Source organism: Carcharhinus amblyrhynchos, chromosome 32 (genome assembly GCF_965287045.1).
Source record: "Carcharhinus amblyrhynchos chromosome 32, sCarAmb.v2.hapA, whole genome shotgun sequence".
NCBI lineage: Eukaryota > Metazoa > Chordata > Chondrichthyes > Carcharhiniformes > Carcharhinidae > Carcharhinus > Carcharhinus amblyrhynchos.
The window spans coordinates 19,986,945-20,009,997 of NC_137355.1; the positions used below are offsets into that span (position 1 = coordinate 19,986,945).

The window sequence follows — 23,053 nt, forward strand, 5'->3', positions numbered from 1 at the left end:
CAAAGGAGTTGCAATTGTAATGGTTTATTACATAGCACTGTACAGTTTAAAGATATGCTCAAAACCAATGGCCAGAATTCTGACATATTTGTGTTCAATGCTAACATTTGTAGCTTTTTTAGTCAACCAAAAATATTTCTCCCACTTGCTCTTACAGCTCCATGTACCTGAAACCCTTCAATGGTCCAGGCTATGATGCATAATAATGTGGTGAGGTGAAATCCTGCCATTATTCTGTTACTGGATAGTCCCGTGTGACTTCATTACCACCATCCCTTTGGCTGAAATTGACAAATTCAGCACAGATCAGTACCTGAACCCGGTATCCTGCCAACTCCTTAACATTTTGAATGTTTATAGATTTTACAAAAAGATACTTACAATCTTTTAAAATGAAAACAGTACCCAAAAGTGCTAGCAGGAACAATTTAGATCAATAGACTTTGAATTAAAACAGAGTTTTGCAGAGATATTGCAACCCAAATGTTGCACTATTTTGTTTGTCCGTATTGCCTATGCATTCCTCCCATGGCAGGCAGCTCTATTCAAAACAAAATGATTTAAATTATCACGGCCCTGTGATTTTGTTCATGAACGGGTACAGAACAAGCTTTTGATAAATTAGAATAAATAATCCGATGGGAAGGGAAAGTGAAAAGAGTAGTAATTCAAAATATTCTTTTATATTGTTTTCAAAGCTCCCAATTTTTTAGAATTTGTGCTAGCAAAGTGAAATATGAGCGTAACAGAATAAGACCATCAACCACTAACACCATCAGCATCTGAAGAGGATGGACCAGTGAACATTCCAGATGTAGGCCTTTTAACAACAGCTTCTGCTGATGGACCTGCTACATAATTTCAAATTAGATTACACAATTAGATGACAAAAAAATGGAGTGGTCAACATCCAACAATGATTGTGACCCGAGTTGTGAATGGGATGGCAAGAAAATTTGGAATTCAATATAAATATGAATTTTTAACACCCTAATTTGTAGTGCACACGTCAACTGCCAAATATCATACATTAAGAATCTCATGCATTTTTTTAAAAAAGCCTGATTTTGGCCTCAAGGGCCAGGGTTCTCCACCCAGTTGTCCAGCACTCAGCTTCACAGGTCCAGAGCAGAAAATATGGTGCTTTGCAGCACTGTCCAACTTTAGATCAGCTCGGTGGCAAGTCTAAAATTGTGATATCTATATGGCAATCGACGCACAATTTGTTCAGAGCTAATGTGATAGGGCTTCACAGAAGTCAGAACAGGGATAAATGATTTTACATACTGTTTTCAAAAAACGAGAGATTATGCAAACGAAACAACATAGAACTCCACCTAGGCTCTCCTTCCCTTTTAACCTAAATAAAATTTAACACCTGCTCTAGGATTGAAAATTTGTCACTCCAAGATTGAATAAATGCAGTACTAAAGCCATGAACCAATTCAGGCAGACATAGGAAGACTATGTAACATGTACCAAAAACAAGAATCTTCACAAATAGCAGATAAAATGATGCAATTCCAGAGAGGACTGTGTGGGAGCAACTACCTAAACAAACTCTGCAGCACACTATGAAATTATGGTTAGTGTTTAAAGGCCCCTCTCAGCACTATTGTACAGCATATTGGTAAATAACTACACAAGAGAAAAGGCCAACATATAAATAAATGAAAATGCAAAAAGGTGCAAATTTCCATGATTAGCTTAATAAAAGAATATTTACACAATTTGTGTGCAGAAAATATTTAAACTAGGTACAATACAAAATCATAAAAACCATATGATTATGTGAAAAAGCAACCAGAGTGAACATGGAATAGGCCATGAAATATACAGCCAATTAGATGTCAACATAGAATAAAAATGCAAGGTCTAATTTGAATTAATGTTAAGATCTTCACTTGCCAAATGAAAAAAATATATAATTTAATTCACAATTATTTAGTTGGCACAGTCAATTACACTGATGTAGTTTCATCTCTATTAAATAATGCAAGAGAAGGTTAAATATAGTACAGTTACAGGCTGTGTGGAGATTGCTTTCCTAAATTTCATTAAATTTGGCACCCCCACACAAACACACTAAATTAGGAAAACATTGAGTAGCACCAGAGTGAAGGGTTTGGGTTTTTCTCATTTAGAATGAACCAGGGAATTATGTCAGACTCCTCTGAAGTTGGAAGATAACTGGATTAGAATGATCTATGATCAAAAATTGATCATTGCGATTTTAAAAAGCATTGGTATAAATTACAGCTGAAAAATTACAATACTTAAAATTGAACTTGGACAAGATAGTTCCGTGGATCAAATATTTTTGTAGCTCAGCCCTGGAAATTTTGGATCATTTATTCTTCTCTGTCCTCTGTTCCCAAGAGCTTACCAGAAGGTGACTTCTGGAAGCAGCAGGAATTCTAGTATTTTATAATTAATTTCAACATTAGGGCTATTGAATGGGAACATCCATTTGAAATTCTTTATATTAAAAACACATCTAAAAATAGTGTCCATATTGACTAATTCCCCACTTTGACAATGACTCAGGCTGCACAGTAAAAGTAAAGCTTTCCATTTTCACTTGTGTTCATCTGTAGCATTGTTCACATAATCGGCCTTTTACAGTTTGAAGTAATATATTTCCTAACATGCCAGCTCTATTACAACATGTATACAGTATACACAGACTTCATTTTGTGCAGGTGCATTCTTTCATTTCAAAGCAGTCTAGTTTTCCACCCATTTCTTGCTGCTGGCTCAGCTGGGAATGTTGGTGGTTGTCGAGTTGAGAATTCGTGATCGACAATCAAATTTGGAAGCTTTTGAAAGTTCTCGCTGAAAAAGGAAAGCAAACACATGAGCTTGACGGATTAAATTAACAAAATACATTAAAAGGACACATCATCTCAGGCAAATTTCAAAGATAAGAACATAAGAAATAGGAGCAGGAGTCGGCCATCTAGCCCTTCGAGCCTGCCCCGCCATTCAATAAGATCATGGCTGATCTGTCGTGGCTCAGTTCCACTTTCCCGCCCTCTCCCCATAACCCTTAATCCCCTCTCTTATCAAGAACCCATCAACCCGCTTCTTAAAAATATTTAGCGAGGCAGCCTCCACCACTTCAATGGGCAGAGAATTCCAGAGATTCACCACCCTTTGAGTGAAGAAGTTCCTCCTCAACTCCGTTCTAAACGGCCTCCCCTTTATCTTGAGGCTGTGCCCCCTAGTCCTACTGTCTTTTTTGAGCGGGAAGAGTCTCTCCACCTCTATCCTATCCATCCCATTCATCATCTTATACGTCTCAATGAGATCTCCCCTCATTCTTCTAAAGATATGCCTTCAGCAAGCACTTTCTCAAAAAAAAAAACCTTTCCATGATTCCAGCATTTCAGTAGGGAATCATTGATAGAACTCATGTCATGTATGAGAGGGGTTTCTAAAATGAAAACTGGCAAATGAGAAGTGGAGGTGTACAATATCAATATTTTTTCATCAGGAAAGCAGCGAATGCCACAACTCAAGCCTTTAGGTAAAACTTTGAACCTAATCTGCACTGCAAGCAAAGTGTTCTCAGATGCTCTCGCAACCAAGTTACAACATTATGATGTTTAGTAACAATACTCCTAATATTGCAGGACATTAAAATACAGTGAAATGCATCAGATTGAAGCAAAAAGCTAGATATATTGAAACACCAATAGGTGAATGACATATCAGATAATTTTATAGTAAAGAAAAATGCTCAAAACCTTAATTACACCACTATTGAAGAGTCTTGGTGATATCACCATTTATACTAGACAATAACAAACAGGATTACTGTATGGTTAAATTTAATCAATTAGTCATAACATAAAGCTATGAACCCAATGTTGTAAACTCCAAATTTAACTAAAATTTGACTGGGGAAACAAAATAGACTTCAATTCTAACTCTGGTACAACCTCCACTTCTTTAACCCAATACCGCCTCTGAAATGACCCGCAGGATCAGGTTGCTCAGGGGTAACAGGACAGATCCAGATTCACCAGAATTATATCAGGGATTAAATTAAGAGGACTGGTTACCAAAACTTAAATTTGTACCTTTGAGACAAAATGATGGGGGACTAATCTGATTCAGGTGCTTAAAAAATTGAAGGTTTTGATAGAAAATATACAAAAACACAATCTCCTCGGGAGAGTAATTTAGAACTAAGAGCATAAGTTTTGTTTTCAGGAATGAAATCAGGAATGAGTAATGGAAATCTAGAATTCTCTGGAACACAGGTAAATGGAATTGAGATTTTAGATTATAGTTTATCTATTATGGTGGAACAGACTCGAGGGGCTGAATAACCTCATGCTCAAGTGTAGGATCCAGGCTGATTTTGCCTCTCCTTCCCAAACATTGCAACCAATACAGCAGCGCTACTGTCATACCCTGACTGAGATCAGTTGACTCCTAAATTTTTGGAGTGATGTAATAGTGATTCACTGCCCCAAACAACTGAAGCAATCAAATTACCTAAGAAACGGCTAGACGCTTTAGCGATATTTTAAACACTAATTCTTCAGTTCTCCAATCATTTCTTGTAGCTCAAACTATTTGATATATTGGATTGACATTGCATTAGTGAAAAGGCAAAAATGAAATTGAGAAGCAAAGTTGGAAAAACAGTGGAGAAACTGCAGTTTTTGCAGGTGCACAATTTACCCAAATACTACAACAAAGAATCCAGACTAACCATTAAAGCAGTGCCATCTACCAATCCCTGGGAGCAGTGTTTCTTGAGAATAGAGTATTACTACTGCCCCAATATACCTACCTTGGAAAATACCAGATTTGAAATGCTGATTTAGTCGAATGAAAACTAAACCAAATTTTTTGCTGACTCAGAACATGCTAATACACAGAATGAAAACGAAAGACATCTCAGGCAGGCAAAACAAAGAGAACAAACCCATTAAAGGGATTGGTTAGTGTGCAGTTACAATATTCCACATGCTACACTAATCAATTGAAGTGAAGGGAAACACTAAATAGAAACAGAGCAAAAGTGATTCTTGACCGTCTTTTGCCTCCAGTCAGAACACATGGGTCGCAAAAACAGGTCAGCTACCTATCATCACAAATCACCCAGGTTCATTACACGAAGTTCAGTTGGCATACGAAACAGAACATTGCCATCAAAAGGAAATAAATCCAAGTATGTAGATAGAAAAAGGGTATCAGCTATATTCGTACCTCAAGTGACCCTTTCCCAAAAGTAGCACAGGTACAAAATTTGATTAGAATTTGTGAAGATAGACAGTATTTGCTATATGAAGCATACAAAATTTGAACATTAAAGTAAAAGTTTATTTATTTGTCACAAGTAGGCTTACATTGACACTGCAATGAAGTTACTGTGAGAATTCCCTTGTCGCTACACTCTGGCACCTGTCCAGGTACACTGAGGGAGGATTTAGCATGGTCAATGCATCTAATCAGCATGTCTTGGGGGGTGGAGGGGGGAGGTACCGGAGCACCCAGAAGAAACCCACGCAGACACAGGGAGAACATGCAGACTCCATACAGACAGTGACCCAAGTTGGGAATCGAACCCAGGTCCCTGCTGCTGTGAGGCAGCAGTGCTAACCAACCCATGTACGGTGGTGGCACAATGGTGTATGCCCATCTTCATCTCCATCAATATTGTACAATAGTTAGCATTTTAATGCTAAGCAAAAGGTCAAACACTTTGTTGTTCCATTATAGGAAGCACACATCAGAGATCCCAAAAAAGGGGGTGGGTAAAGTACTGCTGGGTAGTTACTCCTGTAGTCTTGAAAGCATTAGGGTAAAAAGATAGCCAGAGGGTAAGGATGCTAAATTGACAGTAATGAAGCAGGTGGACAGCCAAACAACACAAATAAATCAGCTTTCATGCAAGCATGCCTTTAAAAAAAAAATCAGCATACACAACAAAATGGCAGCACACAGTCAGGAACTAGGAACTCTAATCTAATCTTCAACTGTCCTAGTTGGGAGTTGAGTGAATTATATAGGAAACGAGGTCTGAGAATTAATAGGTAATGGACAAAAACACTTGCCATTTCCTGCTCATTTTTACATTGACAAAGTTTGGCAATGCAACATCCAGACTAGCTGTTAGAGAAGTAATTGTACACAGGATGCTCGTGTGTTAGTCTCAGTGCACGACCACCTCTAGTTGCAGAAAGTGTTTCAGGTGAAGGAGACTTGACCCTCAGCTTGTGAAGAATGTGAACCCACTTTGATAAACTTTTTCTAATCACAGCGAACATGTACAAGAGCACTTTGAAACTACAGCTATGAAAACAGGGCTATGTAGTTAATGGGTTTAAGGCTCTAGTTCGCATTACAAGTTTGGAAATCCTCAATGCTGGATTACCATACCGACCTGCAAAGTGCTGCTGTATATTTGTGCAGGCTCCTACTGTGGAGCTGAATCCATCTACAAACACAGAATAAAATAAGTTATCAAGTTTCCAACAGCAATTGGTTATGGAGAGCAGAGGGATTATTCACTTCAAACTCCTTCTGCCCAAGGTGCCTCAACTCAATAAGCCAAAAACACAACAGGTTTTACACTACCACTTATAAACGCTTCCACACCATTAAAATAAATCCATCAAATTTCAGAATCTTTATACTGCAGGAGTCCATTCAGCCCAACAAGTCCGCACTGGCTCACTGAAAGACCATTCTACCCTATTTCACTACCCTGCTTTATTTCTGTAACCTGGTATGTTACTTCTTTTCAGACAGCAATCCAATCCCCTTTTGAAAGGCTCAATAGAACCTGCTTCTACTGCTCTTTCAGGAAGTTCATTCCAGACTACAACCATCCTGTGGGTTTTCCTCACATCACTGCTACTCCATTAGGCCATAATTTTGACTCTGTGCCCTCTAGTTTTTGTCGCACTCTGGAGATGGAACGGTCTCTCACTAAATGGGACAAGATATAATGAAATAATTAAAGGTTTCCTAAGAACTGTAGGTATGAACTGATTCATTATATTAGCAAATCGTTGAGCAGGGTTTATGCCAAGGAATAGCAGTTAATGTGCATAGAAATAATCTAACATTTAATCTATGTTGCATAATACTACTAAAACAAGCTGCACTTTAGAAACAGAGCTGGAGTTTTGGGAAATAATGAATCACACTGAAACTACATTTCCACTACTCACAGAATGTGCAACACAATATCCATCATAAACTGGATGAAAATCCAGATCAGTCCCCACCTACAAACTGGTCAACTCATAGCTGTGAAAACTAATGTAAATGAGCTGAAATCAATATGTAAAAGAAACAATTTGACTGGACAATTCTTTATTACCATTCCCCTTTTTAATCAACTAGGGAAAAAACTTTATGCTACTTCTCAAACTTATCCTCCAACACCAACTGTGTGCTGCCACAGCGATTGGTAGATGACTGCAAAAAAGTAAATTACCGCAAACTCAGAATAAGTGGTGGCAACTGAATTTATGCTGAGATTATGCTGTGGGGTGGAGATGGCAGACGCACCACTCATTGCTGTTGCATTTAGGTGAGAAATATTCTCTTTGTTCCTTTCAATCAGACCAAGACGTGGGGGCTTTGTAGCTGAATATCCTGGTGTACGCAGAGATTGCCCTGGCTAAGAAGAGCAGGAAAGGAACGAGTTAGATTGGAAATACCATTAAACCATTAAAAAACATTTTTTTAATATTTGATTCCCTTCCTTTCCCAGCAAAGACTAGGCAAGACAAAGAAAAGGTCAGTATTTGAAATCATCACCTGAGTCTTAACCCAAGGTCAAGATTAATTGTGGGCACAAACAGTAAAATAAATTCTGCAGTTGTCAATTATTTTTAAATTTCAGAATTTATTCTAATAATTGGAGACATTGAATCCTTTAATTCTGATCTTAGTCATAAACAGATACCTGGCTGCATATTTACCCAGAAAGCAAAATAAGACATGCAGGCTGGTGACTGACCTTGCGTCCAGACAGTGGGGGTCGGGTGATGGGTGAGTAACACATGCTACTGCCAACGGCAGAGCGGAGGGTGCTGTTTGGGGTAGTGATCGACGTACCGTTTAGCTAAGACAAAGCCAGAAAGAGGAGGAAATATTAATGCAAAGTTTTTGTGACGAAAAGCATAACAGCACATCAAGCATAAACTAGGTTTTAGTGGCAACATAGAATTTCCATTTAAAAGCTCATCCAAAGCTTAGATTTATAGCTCAGCAGAAGCAACACAGGATAGCAAACAGTGTTCTTATATGATCCACGCTTTGCAACTTCTCAACAAATATGCAGGGACACCCTAATTTTCAATTGCCACAATGTGAAGCACTCAAAGCATGGATTTTAACAATTGATGATTGTGTATATTTTGGAGTAATGCAAAGTAATAAGTGACTCAAAGTAGATTTAATCAGAATTCGAATTTCTTATTACTGGCTCAATAACAGATATATTGAGTCAGATAGATGCAAACACAGAACTTTTACCAGTAGTCATTCATATGGAAGATACTAATATGTAACCCACACCAAAGCAGTAAATGACAATCAGCAGGCTTGTGCGAATAAATAATTTCCAAAATTGAAGTAACTTATATTTATTACTCAGTGAATATGCATCCGGTGTGTGGTTAAAAAGATCGAGATAACAGTTTTTGAATGCTCTTACCTTCCGTAATTTCCCTGGGGTATTTAGTGTATTAAGCCGTCGCTTGCTTGGAGTTTTGGGGGCACTTCCATACAGCATTTCTTCTTCAATCAGCTTGCTCTTTTTCAGTTGCTGCAGTGCAGACAATATCCTGTTATCTCCCAATCACCTACTGTCATTGCATAGGGTTTTGATACAATATCTGATCATCTTTGGATTCTATGATGGCTATGATTAAGTGGAGTGAATGAGACTCTGTTTCCTAAACATCCAGTTCAGTGGGAACAGATTCTTTCATCTCTGGGGACTGGGTGTTCCACCAGAGGAGACTAAAAAGCCTCTTACGCCTTGGAAAAAGAGTCGTTAAAACTCTCAAGGGAAGCCTGAAGCAAAACAACATTCAATATCAGGTCTAGTTGCACATTACATTAGCATATTGTTCAATTTTTCATCAGCACTTTGCAGACTTAATCTCAGTTAGATTTTTTTTGTGGAAGGGAAGGGACTGTCCCTTCTGAAAGGCTAACTAGGAAGTAACAGTGGCAAAAATCCAAAAGTATAAACATTTATTACTTAATAGCATAAGCAAGAACAAAGTTAAGTTCAACCTCACCCGTTCTTGTTTCTCTCGCTCTTTTTCCAATCTATGCAACTCCCATTGTTCTGTCACATAATCCATGAAATTTTGTCCATTGACCTGAAACTGGGAATGATGCTCCTGCTCCCAAGCATCTATCTGAACTTTCAACTCTTCTTCCAGCTAAAAAAAAGCATAAAGTCCTTTTTATAGATTTAACGGAAACATTGCCCTGCATCTGAGATGTTATTATTTGGCTTGTGATTGAGTTTTTAATGAGGTAATCTGCTTCCAAAACAGGCAAATTGAAATATTTTAGTGGTAAGAGACATCAGGAAATGATTTAAGTAATTAGATACGGGCGTCACGGTAGCACAGTGGTTAGCACTGCTGCTTCACAGCTCCAGGAACCCGGGTTCGATTCCCAGCTTGGGTCACTGACTGTGTGGTTTACACGTTCTCCTGGTGCCTGCATGGGTTTCCTCCGGGTGCTCTGGTTTCCTCCCACAGTCCAAAGCTGTGTGGGTTAGGTTGATTGGCTATGCTAAAACTTGCCCCTTAGTGTCCAGAGATGTGTAAGTTAGAGGGATTAGCGGGATATGGGAGTAGGGCCTGGGGTGGGATTGTGGTCAGTGCAGACTCGATGGGCCAAATAGCCTCTCCCTGCATTGTAAGGTTTCTATGATAAACAACTCAAAGCTATTGCACAAGTACAAAAGCACTAATGAAATGTTGGCTTTTGATAAGGTGGTTGGAAGATATGCAGATTGACTTCAGTTATACAGAGACTTCACATGGAACGTTATATTCTGTTCCGGGCATGCATTGCAAAGTATAAATTGGCCTCAGAGGGTAGGTAAACGAAAGCAATTTGTGCTACCAGGGTGTATCAGAATAAGGAGACAATAACACAAAGTAGAGCTAACAGTCAGGCATGAAATCAGCAAGCACTAAAGGGCAGTGGAAGTGTAAACATGAAGTCAAATTAAAATTTCAGGATAGGGGTGGCACTGCTGCCTCACAGCACCAGGGTCCCGGGTTCAATTCCCAGCTTGAGTCACTGTGTGGAATTTGCACAATCTCCCCATGTCTGTGTGGGTTTCCTCAGGGTGCTCCAATTTCCTCCCACAGTCCAAAGATGTGCGGGTTAGGTTGATTGGCCATGATAAATTGTCTGTTGGCATCAGGGGATTAGCAGGGTAAAATATGTGGAGTTGTGGGAATAGGACCCGTGTGGGGTTGTGGTTGATGCAGACTCAATGGGCCAATTGGCCTTCTTCTGTACTGTACTGTAGGGATTCTATGATATGTAGACTTTAATTTCATAAAATACATAACATTATAAAGTTAAATAAACATTATTTATTAGCATCACAATTTGGCTTACATTAACATTTTGATGAAGGCACTGTGAAAATCCCCTAGTCACCAAACTCCAGCACCTGTTCAGGTACACTGAGGGAGTATTTAGTATAGTCAATGCACTTAACCAGCACATCTTTCAAAACGTACAGACTCAAGGTGACCCGATGTGAAATCAAACCCTGGTCCTTGGCACTGAGAGGCAGCAGTGCTAACCACTGTACCACCGTGTCACCTATAAGCGATATACTACTGCAGATCATATGCAAAATCAGGTAAAAGGAAATTCCATAATCTAATTAAACGACAGACCAGACTTAAATTATATATTTGCTGTATCAGATTTTTAAAACTAGGTGCTAGTATTGATTCCTGCTGAGTTCATTTACTATCCTTTCAAATCAGAATGAGTCTCATTCAGCAGATACTTTTGCTCAAGTGTTCACCCGCTCTGCTTAAATAAAGACAGCCAATTTTACTGCAATGACATTGGTAATGAGTATCAGAGTGTCACTAGTGCTATTATTGGAATATTCATGTAAACCACGGCTTTTATATATGATATTCGAGACATAGACACTACGTCACATACTTTAGGCAGCATTTTGTAGAGCTTTGTTCTCTGCTTCTCCTCTTTCAATAGATTGCCCCCTCGGTTGGTGAAGCGGTTTGGATCTGCTGCTTTCTTCTGCAAAAAGAACAGTTTAAAAATAGTTTTACTTTTGACGTTTCCTTCAACCTGATTAAACAAGCTGATCAAGTCAAAGTGGTAGCCTTGGATTTGAGCAACAACAGTAGCCTCTAATATCGTTGCTTGAGCAGGAACTCCGTCATTGGTAGGGGTTTGAGTGACAGTAAAATCTGCTTAAATCACAATGACCTTAGTAACAGAATCCAAGTCCTAGTCTATATAAATTTTAGCATCTCACCTCAAAACTTAGATAAAGCTTCCAATTTTCTTCCCATTTGCAGACACCGTCAAACAGTTGCTGGTGTGCTTGATAATACTGCTTTAGTCGATTGAGCTCCAGGTTATGCAGCTGCAGCAAGTCCTCTGTGTAGTCCTCTTTTAAGAATTAAAAAAACAAATAAATCCAATACAGTTTGTTACACCAACCTAAACTAAATTTCAATAAAAATTTGAATTTCAAGTTGCAATTTGGAGATTGTAAATATACGAGCCCAATTGCTGTGAAAAGTTTAATCCACTCAACTTCCAACACAACTGGATTAGATTTAGGAATTAGCCTGACATGAATTCCCAAAACTATAAGAGAATACTAACATTCCTCCAACTTAATATCATACATATTTACCATTCTTTTTGCTCTTTTTAAAAAATTACTTATTTTGGTTATCCATTTCCACTGCCTAGTGGTAACAATGAAGTACAGACAAATTAGTTATTCTTTTTGGGGGTAGCACAATGACACAGTGGTTAGCACAGCTGCCTCAGAGCCAGCAATCCAGGTTCAATTCCAGCCTTGGGTCACTGTGTGGAGTTTTCACATTCTCCCCGTGTCTATGCGAGTTTCCTCCGGGTGGTCCGGTTTCCTCCCATACTCCAAAGATGTGCAGGTTTGGTTAACTGGCAATGCCAAATTGATGTGGATATGCTGGCATTGGACTGGGGTAAACACAGTAAAAAGTCTGACAACACCAGGTTTTAGTCCAACCGATTTATTTGATAGTAAACTCACAAGCTTTCGGGTTAGCCCCGTCGTCAGGTGAATGGAGAGTTCTGGCCTCAGACAGAGCATATAAAGCACAGACAGTTTAGAGATTACTGATTAGAATGCGAATCTTTACACCTAACCTGCTGTTCAAGTCCTAAAGTGGCTGACAATGTGTGTGGAAGGAGCACTGATCACAGGTTAAAGAGATGCATTGTTGGGATTCTATGACTTTTTCTCTCATCATTTCCCTAAAGCTTGGATACACTGCAGTTTCAGATATCTTTGCCCTATTCTGACTTGAAGCATACTGGTAATTGAATGGAATGAGTTGTTGCATTATCATTTCAGATGACCATCTGCAACATCCCCCCCCCCCCAACAACCCTTCTCCAACCATCCAACCCAAAATTAACTTGCTAATATTGAGATGTATACTTCAGCCAATGTTCCAGTTGGAAGTTGAGGCAATTGTTAAATATTTCACTCTTAATAGCATGATTAGAGGACGGCTGAAATGTTCACCAAGTGTTGGGATCTGAATGACCTAATTTTACACCCATGACAATTTTGCCAATAATTGTTTGTGCAATAAACCTCGTTATGATGAAACATCTATCCTCCAATCAACTTGCTGCAATTACCTTTCTCCTCCTGCAACTTCCATAAAATTATTCAAATTGAACAAATAAAACAAGGGAAAGGAACACAGCCTAACTGCTGCAGTACCCGTATCCAATCAGATGCATTATGTTCTACACAGCATACCAACAGCAAAGCAGATACAGTGTTCAACAAAAAGGAAAGTAGTGTTCAACAGCCACTAAGCTTTAAACTGAATATTCCAAGTAAAATGAGCATTTAAAGTGAAAATTGAAACAAACCATCATGGTATGGAGCAAATGCTTGTCGTTGTGCAGAGCTGAAGAAACATTTCTCCCAGTACGTTGCCACCTCTTGTCTGATTGCTTCAATCACATTTTTCATGTTCTGCTGTTTCAGTACCTCCAGACGCTGCAACTCTGTCTGCAACTGGACCAGAACATTCATCACTGATTCAGCAATGCAGATTGCTTCTCAACAAAATACCAGATGGAATCTAAAGATCCTACTTTTCAATCATTAGATAGAACTAGTTACCTAGATCAATTTTCTTGCGCAAATCTACTTAATTTTAACTGTGAGGACATGGTGCTGGGTGGGGTGGGTTCGGTTCACATTAATTGGAGCAGCACAACTGATAAAAGATTTGAAAGCTTGAGCTTTCACTCTATAAATATTAACATGCAAGTAGTTAGTATATCTGAAATTTATTTTCCAAGGTGTTGAACACTAAATGGAAATGGCTAAAAATCTAAAGTTAAAGTGCCATATAATCCATATGCTAATCCAACAAACTTTGCTGTGGCAGGGCATTTAATAGTATTCACTGTTAGTTAGATTTACTTCTGAACCCATTATTTTAACATAAATTTACCCATAAAGTTGCTTAAAGTGCAGTGAGGACAAGAGCAAGAAACAGGGCACCTTCTTAAGTGAGATTTAAGGGTTAAACAGAAAAGACCAAAGAGATTCAATATCAAATCAGTTACAGAAAAAAAAGGACACTAAGATGGAATAAAGAAATTTGATTATAAAATCTAAAAGCTTCAAATTTTAAAGGAATGAGACTCCACACTTGTAATAGTTCAGTGCCAGAAAGGTTAATGTGATTAGTTATTTATAATTAAAAGTTGTTGTAGCATTTGAACACAGATAAGAGAATGCTATCAGTCGTACCATTATTTCAACAAATTCTAGCTTTGCATTCAGCAAAATTTCAACAGCTAACAAGGCACTACTTACTGCCTGCATAGTCTTCGCTCTAGAACCAACCATGTGTACAGAAAAAGCATCTCGCTCTTCGTGGGAAATCTGCAGCCAGTCCCACAGGTTAATTATTTGATCTCGCAGTTCTGAGCATTTGGTCTCATTCTGAGCTCTCTTCACCTGCAACTAGAATGCAATGTGAAATAAAAGCGCTTAGTTACAACAGAGAATACATGGTCAATATTTCTACAACATTCAATGTCTTATTTTCAGATTACAAACTTGTTTCTTAACTTTTTAAAATGCCTTTCAACTGTATCAACTCAATACTTGTGAATACTGAATTAGGGAATATTTTGTATTGGGTTAAGACTACCCCAATTTTAGTTTATGCAACACTAATTTTAGTCAAATTTGGATTGAACTCCAGGTCCTGAAGCCCTACAAAATAAATGTAATCTATGCACTGGTAAACATGGGCAATAACAGCACACACACATCCCATTAAAAGAAATTTTAAAAGTCCAAATCCCAGGTTTCTAAAAAGTTGGACTCAAATTCTAAAAACAAGCTTGAATGATTGTCAGACTACAAGTTACCAAATGAACCAAATCAGGGTGTGGAAATTAATGAGTTTGCATAGAAAGATTGTACTGAATGAGAGAACAGGCTCAATGGGCTGCAAGTTTTACCCCTGCCTCACACTTCAAACAGTTTGCACTCATTAAATGATTGCTGGCTTGCTTTAGCAAATATGTTGTTTGATAAATGCAGTCTTAGATTCAATTTCCCTGAAGTGAGCTAACAGCTCCTGGCTAACAGGCTGTAAAAATGTTCTGTGAAGTTTTGTATTGACAGTAATATCCACTAACTGGAGTATAAGATAAATGAAACAGCAAGTGTTGAACAACTAGCTATCCCATAAATAAAACATGATAGTGTAATAGAATGGCTGAGAGAGACAGTTACCTCCAAAGGTTTCAGCCTGAGCAGATACAGCACAAATCTCTCAAATTTAAAGCATATACACTGTACAAACATCAGATTAAAGCAAACGTCTAGGCAATCACAGCTTGCAACAAATATGCTGAATTCACAAAGTGGGAATCGACAGCAAGACCGAAATGGTTTCAGTTTGCTGCCACATTTACCTTTTGTTGGCCTTGATCGTATTTAGTATTTCCTTCTATGGCTATCATTCAGTTTCATCTGCCTGGTCAGGTGGTCAAAAGACTCAGCAACACAATTCAGCAAAAAAATTCACATTTATTCCCGTTAAAGACACCCAAGAATAAACTGCTGATTTATCCCACAGTTACCTATAAGACTTTGGTACCACTCTTTTCAACAGTTCAGGAACAGTGAAGCAGCCATTCTATTTATGGGATAGCTAATTGTTCATCACTTGCTGTTTCATTTATCTTTTACTCCAGTTAGTGGGTATTACTGTCAATACAAAACTTCACTTAACAGTTTTACAGGTGCTCAGAGGATACAAATGGTTCTACAGACATGTAATTCCATCACCAAGTTATTTACATACCTGTTGAAGAAGTGTTTTCAGACCAACAATGTTCTCATCGGACAGACAGAAAGCATCCTCATCTTCACACACAATATCTCTCTCAAAGCTGGTATCTGGAAGTTGATCAAGTTCCTCCATACAAAGAATGATTTTTTTCTTTGTTTCAACGAACTCAGCCCTTCTGCGCTCCTAAAAACAAAACTGGTCTTTTAGAGGACTTAACAGTTCAGATTCCTCATCTGCAGTAAAATCTCAAGTTTAAGTTACACAATATAGGCTGATAATGACTTGCATCAGGGTTAAATAGTACAACATTCAGATATTTTATGTTATACCTTAATGAGAAAAAGGAAGCACGTCACAGGAAAAGGGTTAGGCCATTCAGCCCCTCAAATATGTTCTACCATTGAATTAGATCATGCCTGTTCTCTACATCAACCTAACTTAATCACTTACCCAGCAAAACACATCAAGGGATTACCATTGACAAGCAGCTTAACTGGACAAGCTATTTAAACATTATGGCTACAAGAACAGGTCACAGGCTGGGAATTCTGCTGAGAGTAACTCATTTCCAACACCTGAAAGCCAGTCCACCATCTGCACAACACAAATCAGGGTTTGATGCAATATTGTCCTCTTACACAGATAAGTGCAGCTCCAACATACTCGGTAAATTGGTTGAATGCAACTTTACAAACTTGGTATTTTGCGGTTAACTGTGCATCTAGATCTTAAATTTCTCTACCTTTTCCATATTAAGTGAAGCAATATGCTCACGAAATGCATCAAGTTGTTCAAGACTGGGAACAGCATCAGCGTCAATGGGGTAAGCTGCTGTACAGAGAATATCACAAAGCTCTTCATCTTGTTCTTTAAGGCACTTCAATTTCAGCATCCTTTCTTTCTTCTGCTTCAAGAGAACCTCTAACCGTGTTCGCAGATCTTTCTCCAGTTGCAGCATTGTGCAATCCTCATCTTCAGGCTGCCACAGACACAAGTTTGAAATGTAAGAGTGAGAGGGTTGGAAAGGGAGAGTTTTGTTCCTCTTTTCCATAACCTCCTATTCAAGAACAGGTGATTTGCGGTGACATTTTCTCTTACCATACATAGATCCAGGTTGAGTTCCTGGCATACAGCATGCAGTTCCTTCTGGCACATGTCAATACTCTTTTTCAGCCGTTGTCTCAGATTTTCTTCCTCAGCAATCATCATATCCAATAAGCCCTATGTGGAAATGGATGAGGATAAATAGCAGGTTTGTTTCAGATTTGGGAATCAGCCATCATTTGCTTTTTAAAATGCCACAGGCTGTGGGCACCAAAGGCAACTGTTTACATGGTGGAATTTGTCCACATTCTCTGTTTCACCACAAATACAAATGATGGTCCAATTAATTTTGACAGGATTGTTTTGTTTAAAGCCACACATCACAGAAGACAGGCAAAGAAACAGTCAGCCAGCCAGTGATGACTGCGATGCAAGTTAGATCAGCAGAGAATAAATCACTCTTCTCAAATTCAGATCAGAAAGATCAAGATCAGAAAGCTGACCAGGAAATGTTAAAAGTACAACTCAATTAAAAAATTGAGGAGGAATCTGTAATTAAATCAAGGTGATATTTTATAACATTTGGGGATTTTCACAGTAATTTCATTGCAGTGTTAATGAAAGCCCTACTTGTGACTATTAAACTTTAAAACTTTATTCTGCATATTTCCATGCTGTTGTCAAATAAAGTAGCTTAAAGATTGAGCGTAATTTTTATTTGGCCCATTCCCACTAATTTTCAATCTGCCTTTGGAAAGGGACAATGTATGAAAACACATTAGACAACATCTAGCTTAAATTACATGGGGATAATTTTGCCGTTGTGTAACCTGATATTGTACAGTAAAAAGTCACTCTGAAACAAGAGAGTAACAAAGGAAGATCCAAAACTTGAAATAATATCAAAATAGATGGCCTGGTTTGAGCAGATGATGAAAGTTTCTCACAATGAATCTTACAATGTTTCACTAGAGTGACAGTAATTCTGAAAATAATTTTTGCTGCTTGCCTTGATATGCTTTTTAACAACTTCAGTTCTTTGCAATCGCTGATCTTCTGGAATCCCTATCTCTTCCCAGATATTCCGCAGATGGGAAAGTGCTCCATTGAGACAGGTCACTGACTCTGTGGCCAGTGCATCACTGCAAAGAGAGGTGAAATTTCTCATTTCTGTGGTGACAGCAAAATATCAGCATGAATGTCAAAAACTTATTTCACCTGCATCTCAATCCAAGTCCAATAAAGGATCTCAGCAGAAAACCACACACTCTTAGAACAGAACTAAAGTATTCATCACTCTGTTAAATATTTAGTGCAAGACTCGAGGTCAAAAGCAAATACTTTATTGCTGAAAGATCAAACCATTTTATTTCACTGACAACATTGTCAATGGGAGAGACAGGCTCAGAGAGAGGGAAGACTGTTCATGATTAAAAACAATTGGAATAATGCAGGAGTGCCACAATTGTCAAATAAACCCAACCAGGACCAAAAGTTCAGTCTGAATGGTAGAAAATCACTTTTTAGCAAGATCAGCATGAAGAGTAAAAATGATTCATTTTGGTAATGCTTTATCTTTTATTTAGCCATACTAATTGGGGAGAGGCTAATGAGCTGGAGGAAGTTACAGCGATGGTGAGGAGAAGAACCAAGCACAGATTTTGATATGAGGATAAGATTTACAGGCATTGGAAGAAGTGATCAGCAATCAGAATCTGGTACAGGCAGCAAAATGAAGACTGAAGTTTACAGAAGCTGGAAAGCTGGTCAGTTGAATCTGGAGGTTTGAAGAACCTGGATGAATTACAGCTGAGGCAGCTGTTGAGGTTAACAGCAGGGACAGAGGTAGATAAGAAGCCCTGATCATTGAGGCAAGACAGTGTCAAAGTTCAGTATGTTTTGAATGGAAAGCAGAGGTTGTGAAATGCCTGTGTCAATGGGAGTCACAAGCCAGGAAGCAAAATAAAATCACTGCCTAACATCTAGTAGCTTCATGGTCTTCCGAGTAACTTACAGGAGTAAATTACAGTTCACTGACAGCACAAAAGCAGCAGTGATTTCATCACATATTTATATAATCTTAGCTTCAGTTCTATAGAGTGAAACCAAGTGGGGAAAGGTTTTATCTGTTGAATAAGGAGCATTAATGCTATGTGAAACATTTGAATGCAAACTCAGTGTCCTGCTGAAAACCCCAAAACAATCGTACCTGATGCATCATATTCATTACACAAATATGATGCATCAGATATGCTTGCTCTGGATACATTTTGATTTACAATCTAATTGCTTGTCTAATTATTGATCGAGTACATAAATCTAAGCTACAAATCCCAGTTGTGCAGTAGCAAAAAGTCACTAAGAATTTACAAGTTCGTATGAAAACATCCTCTATTAGTTAAACTTCAGACTTTAGAATTCAAAGAAAGCAAAACAAGGAGACTCAATGATGATCCATCTCAAAACAACACAAAATGTCACTGAGTCAATCCCATCCTTGCTCTGGAATTTTCAAACCTCGCCAATGGCTGCCTAGGAAGACACACCCAAGTTTTTGCAGGAGTTAAACAAAATTTCTCTCAAGTCCATTTTACAATTTATTTTTCAAAATAATATAACGGGATGGTGCTTGGCTGTTTGGATGCCAATGCCAAGCCCCAGACACCATGCAGCCAATGAATATAAACTGCCAACTGGGACACTACGTGTGTCTATATTGACTGCAAATGTCATTGGTGATAGTGAAGATAGTAAAGTGTTTGAGGTGGCTCTGCACGCCAGATTTACCTGGATTGCTTCACAGAGCCAACTCCTCTGGTAAATCCAGGCTTACAGGTAGCAACAGTGAGCTGAACCTGATCAAAATCATTTTGGGACCACTACAGGAGTGTGTGTGTGTGTGTGTGTGTGTATTGGGGGGGGGGCGGGCGGTAGGAGAGGGTGGTGTGGGGGGGGGGGGGGGGGGGGGGGTAGGAGAGGGTGGGGGGGGGGTAGGAGAGGGTGGGGGGGGGGGGGGGGGAGGAGAGGGTGGTGGGGGGGGGGGGAAGGAGAGGGTGGTGTGGGGGGGGGGGTAGGAGAGGGTGGTGTGGGGGGGGGGAAGGAGAGGGTGATGTGGGGGGGGGGTAGGAGAGGGTGGTGTGGGGGGGGGTAGGAGAGGGTGGTGTGGGGGGGGGGGTAGGAGAGGGTGGTGTGGGGGGGGGGGTAGTGTGGTGGTGTGTAGGGTGGGAGTGAGGGGAAGAGTGTCGGAGGGAGGCAGGGTTTGGGGTGTTTCTATGCCGTTCCTCCTCTCCTGGCCCCGGTTTCCTCTCTCACCTTTTCCGCACCATCCCGCAGCCTCTCGGGGTGAGGGTTCACCAGGGAAAGAACCGCCCGCTCTCCGGGTGGGTTTGTCTCTCTCAGGGCTGCTGTCACCCTTTCCTCTCGGTGCTTCTCGATGTCTGGAGCTCTCTGTGTTTCTCGGTATCTCTCCCAGTCCGGGCTGTCCCTCTCGGTGTCTCGGTCCCCGGTCTCTCTCAGTGTGTGTGCGCTCCCTCTCTCCCTCTCCGGCCTCGCGCGGCCGTTGTGACGGTTGCTCCCTTTTCGATTCAAACTTTCCAACCGCCAGTCCGCCGGAGGCTCCCATTGGTTACGCCGCCCTGACGTCAAGGCGCAAAACAACGATGACCTCACCGACAGCGCTCAGCGCATGCGCTTCACTTCCTTTCACAACAGGAGGCCATTCAGCCTGTTCCGCCCCTTACTGACCCATACCTTATCCAGCAATTTCATAGAGCATTACAGCACAGTACAGGCCCTTCGGCCCTCGCTGTTGCGCCTGATTTTCGTAATCTCAGGGTACAAAGCTGACTTCTATTCAATGACTCAACTGGAAAGGATTAGGATTTTGTGTTTAAATTACTCTCTGGTTTCAATAAGAATAATAGTTCTTAGCTAAAGAGAAAATACTGGGAAGTATCAGCAGGTTTGGCAGCATCTATAAGGAGAGAAAAGAGCTGACATTGAATCCAGACCACCCTTTGTCAAAACAGTCACGTTGCAGCTTTGACAAAGGATTGTCTGGACTCGAAACCTTATCAAAAGTTGGTTTTAAACTTGCATGGTGTCAGGTCTCACTTAGAACCTGGAGGGGATGGTTATAATGCCCTTATCTAGGGCCTTTCATCTCTTGCTGAAAATTAAAATCAGGAAACAGACTTCACACTAACAAAGGCACAGTAGACCACACTGCCATTTCGGTGTGAAATCTCAACCCACCATTCATACTGAGATTTCCCACAATCAGATTACAATTATTTTATTGCTGCTTTTTGGCTTAGGCTATTTCTTTCTAAATAAAAATAAACCCAATCATCCTTCAATATTTCAGAATCAAAAAAGAACACCCTCCCTCCCATGTTTTCCCTACTAAATTATTATTTGACTAAGAAGCCCGTTAAAAAGAGGCAGGAAGGCTATGCTTATAAGTCATAGGAGCAAAATTTAGAATTAAAACCTATGAAAAGGTGCTGAAATAGGACAAATTAAGGGTACCAGATGGTAGAATCCATCATTTCAACACATTGAGATTGTAAACAGGAACCGCATGTTGAACAATCTAGTTGGTGTTGGAGGAACACAACAGGAAATTTCAGTAGCAATGACCGCAGTAGTATCAATGAACTGGGTTGCTGCTGAGAGAATTTGGTTACAGTATACATGTGTAACGGGTGTTGTGTTGCCTACTCCCATTCTTAGTCCTTGTGTCGCTTACACACAAAAACGTTTTTTTAAAGTTTATTAATCACAGGTAGGTTTACATTAACACTGCAATGAAGTTACTATGAAAATCCCCCAGTAGTCACACTCCGACACCTGTTCGGGTACACTGAGGGAGAATTTAGCATGGCCAATACCCTTAACCAGCATGTCTTTTGGACTGTGGGAGGAAACTGGAGAACCTTGAGGAAACCCACGCAGACACAGGGAGAACGTGCAGACTCTGCACAGACAGTGATCCACACCAGGAATCAAACCCGTGTCCTTGACGCTGTGAGGCAGCAGTGCTAATCATTGTGCCACTGTCTTAGAACTGCGAATCAGTAAAGTTATATTACAACATTCAGGCTTGTGCGAGCATAACCATTTTGCAAATTGCTATAATCAATAGGAAAAATAATTTTTTTAAAAAACTGCAATACAGCAGTTGAAATACCAGATTTGTTCCTTAATTCTACCAGTTAAACATTTCAGGTGGCACATTCTGAGGTTAACTTGTGATTCATTACTTTTGTTTGTGGAAGATCTTCAGATTAATTGCTCCATATCTGGCATCACAGAAAGTTATGTACAAACCACAGACCAACAGGAAATGTCTAACATTCATCAGTTTGCCTATCTGAAACAAAGATTCAGTTGTGATTTGTTGATGTCTTTAATATGTCTTCTGAAGTATGATCAATGCATCATAATTTTTTTCTGTCTCTAAAACTGATGCCTTGTGATTCCTAGTGATGAGTGAGCCATTGTGGTCAATAGCCTCCCCGTGGTCATGCTCTTGGCTCACACAGGAAGAATGAGGTTTTTGCTGAGAAACTGGAGGGCAGCCAACACCTATACAAATATTCACCAGGGGCAGTCTGGAGGGGATGGTTATAATGATGATGCAATTCCACTAGTTGGTAGCACATTGACTTATAAGGTTGTGGGCTCGAGCTTCGCTCTGGAGATTTGAGCACAGAATCCAGACTGACACTTTAGTGCAATATTGAGTTCGTAAATTCATAAGATACAAGGGCAGAATTAGGCCATTCAGCCCATCAAGTCTACTCCACCATTCAATCGTGGCTGATTTGCTGATCAGCCCCATTTTCCTGCCTCCTCCCCATAACCCTTCAACCCATTACCAATTAAAAATCTAACTCCTCCTTAAATTTACTCACTGTCCCAGTATCCACTGCACTTTGGGGTAGCGAATTCCACAGATTCACAACCCTTTGGGAGAAGTAGTTTCTCCTCAAATCAGTTTTAAATTTGGTGCCCCTTATCCTAAGACTATGATCTCGCGTCCTAAAATGCCCCAAAAAAGGAAGCATCCACTCCATGTTTACTTTATCCAGATCTCTTATCATTTGATCTCCCCTCATTCTTCTAAATTCCAGAGAGTATATCTAAACTGGCCTAAACTGTTCCAATCTCTCTTCACACCACAAAACCCTCATCTCTGGAATCAATGTAGTGAACATAGACTGCTTCATTTGTCCAAGGTCCCATCTTTTCGATGGGACATTAGGCCTTGCTACCTGCTAGGGAGGAGATAAAATCAGAACAGCCTGCTCACATTCTGCAACAAACAAAATGTCTTAAGATACACAAAACAAACTGAATTTCAGATGTTAATCTCAATCCAG

The 23,053-nt window shown here is 39.7% G+C and overlaps 1 protein-coding gene across 4 annotated transcripts; it reads right to left on the reverse strand.

The window, feature by feature from the left end:
- Window positions 1-26: 26 nt before the first annotated feature.
- prc1b (protein regulator of cytokinesis 1b) lies at window positions 27-20,101 on the reverse strand. 4 transcript variants are annotated; one of them, XM_080216131.1, is made up of 15 exons: window positions 19,980-20,101; window positions 17,677-17,809; window positions 16,722-16,844; window positions 16,366-16,602; window positions 15,636-15,806; window positions 14,129-14,278; window positions 13,168-13,315; window positions 11,540-11,676; window positions 11,203-11,298; window positions 9,285-9,431; window positions 8,693-8,803; window positions 7,994-8,098; window positions 7,540-7,651; window positions 6,412-6,457; window positions 27-2,844 (listed from the first exon to the last, which is right to left on the reverse strand). In XM_080216131.1, the coding sequence occupies exons 1-15, from the start codon at window positions 19,991-19,993 to the stop codon at window positions 2,718-2,720; spliced, it is 1,857 nt and encodes a 618-aa protein (XP_080072257.1). In that variant the 5' UTR covers window positions 19,994-20,101; the 3' UTR covers window positions 27-2,717. The 4 variants fall into 4 exon arrangements, with proteins under 4 accessions (XP_080072257.1, XP_080072254.1, XP_080072256.1 ...); XM_080216129.1 differs by having other exon boundaries at window positions 2,801-2,835; window positions 6,404-6,457; window positions 7,466-7,651; XM_080216128.1 differs by lacking the exon at window positions 6,412-6,457 and having other exon boundaries at window positions 27-2,835; window positions 7,466-7,651.
- Between the last annotated feature and the right edge of the window lie 2,952 nt (window positions 20,102-23,053).

What these genes read in the sequence shown, in the direction of transcription:
- prc1b (XM_080216131.1), bottom strand. An exon ending in AGCTTTATCTAAGTTTTGAG is followed by an intron (nt 11,299 to 11,539) that starts GTGAGATGCTAA and finishes TTCTTTTTGCAG; the next exon opens with AAGAAAGCAGCAGATCCAAA. An exon ending in AAATGCAACAGCAATGAGTG is followed by an intron (nt 6,458 to 7,539) that starts GTGCGTCTGCCA and finishes CTGTGTTTGTAG; the next exon opens with ATGGATTCAGCTCCACAGTA.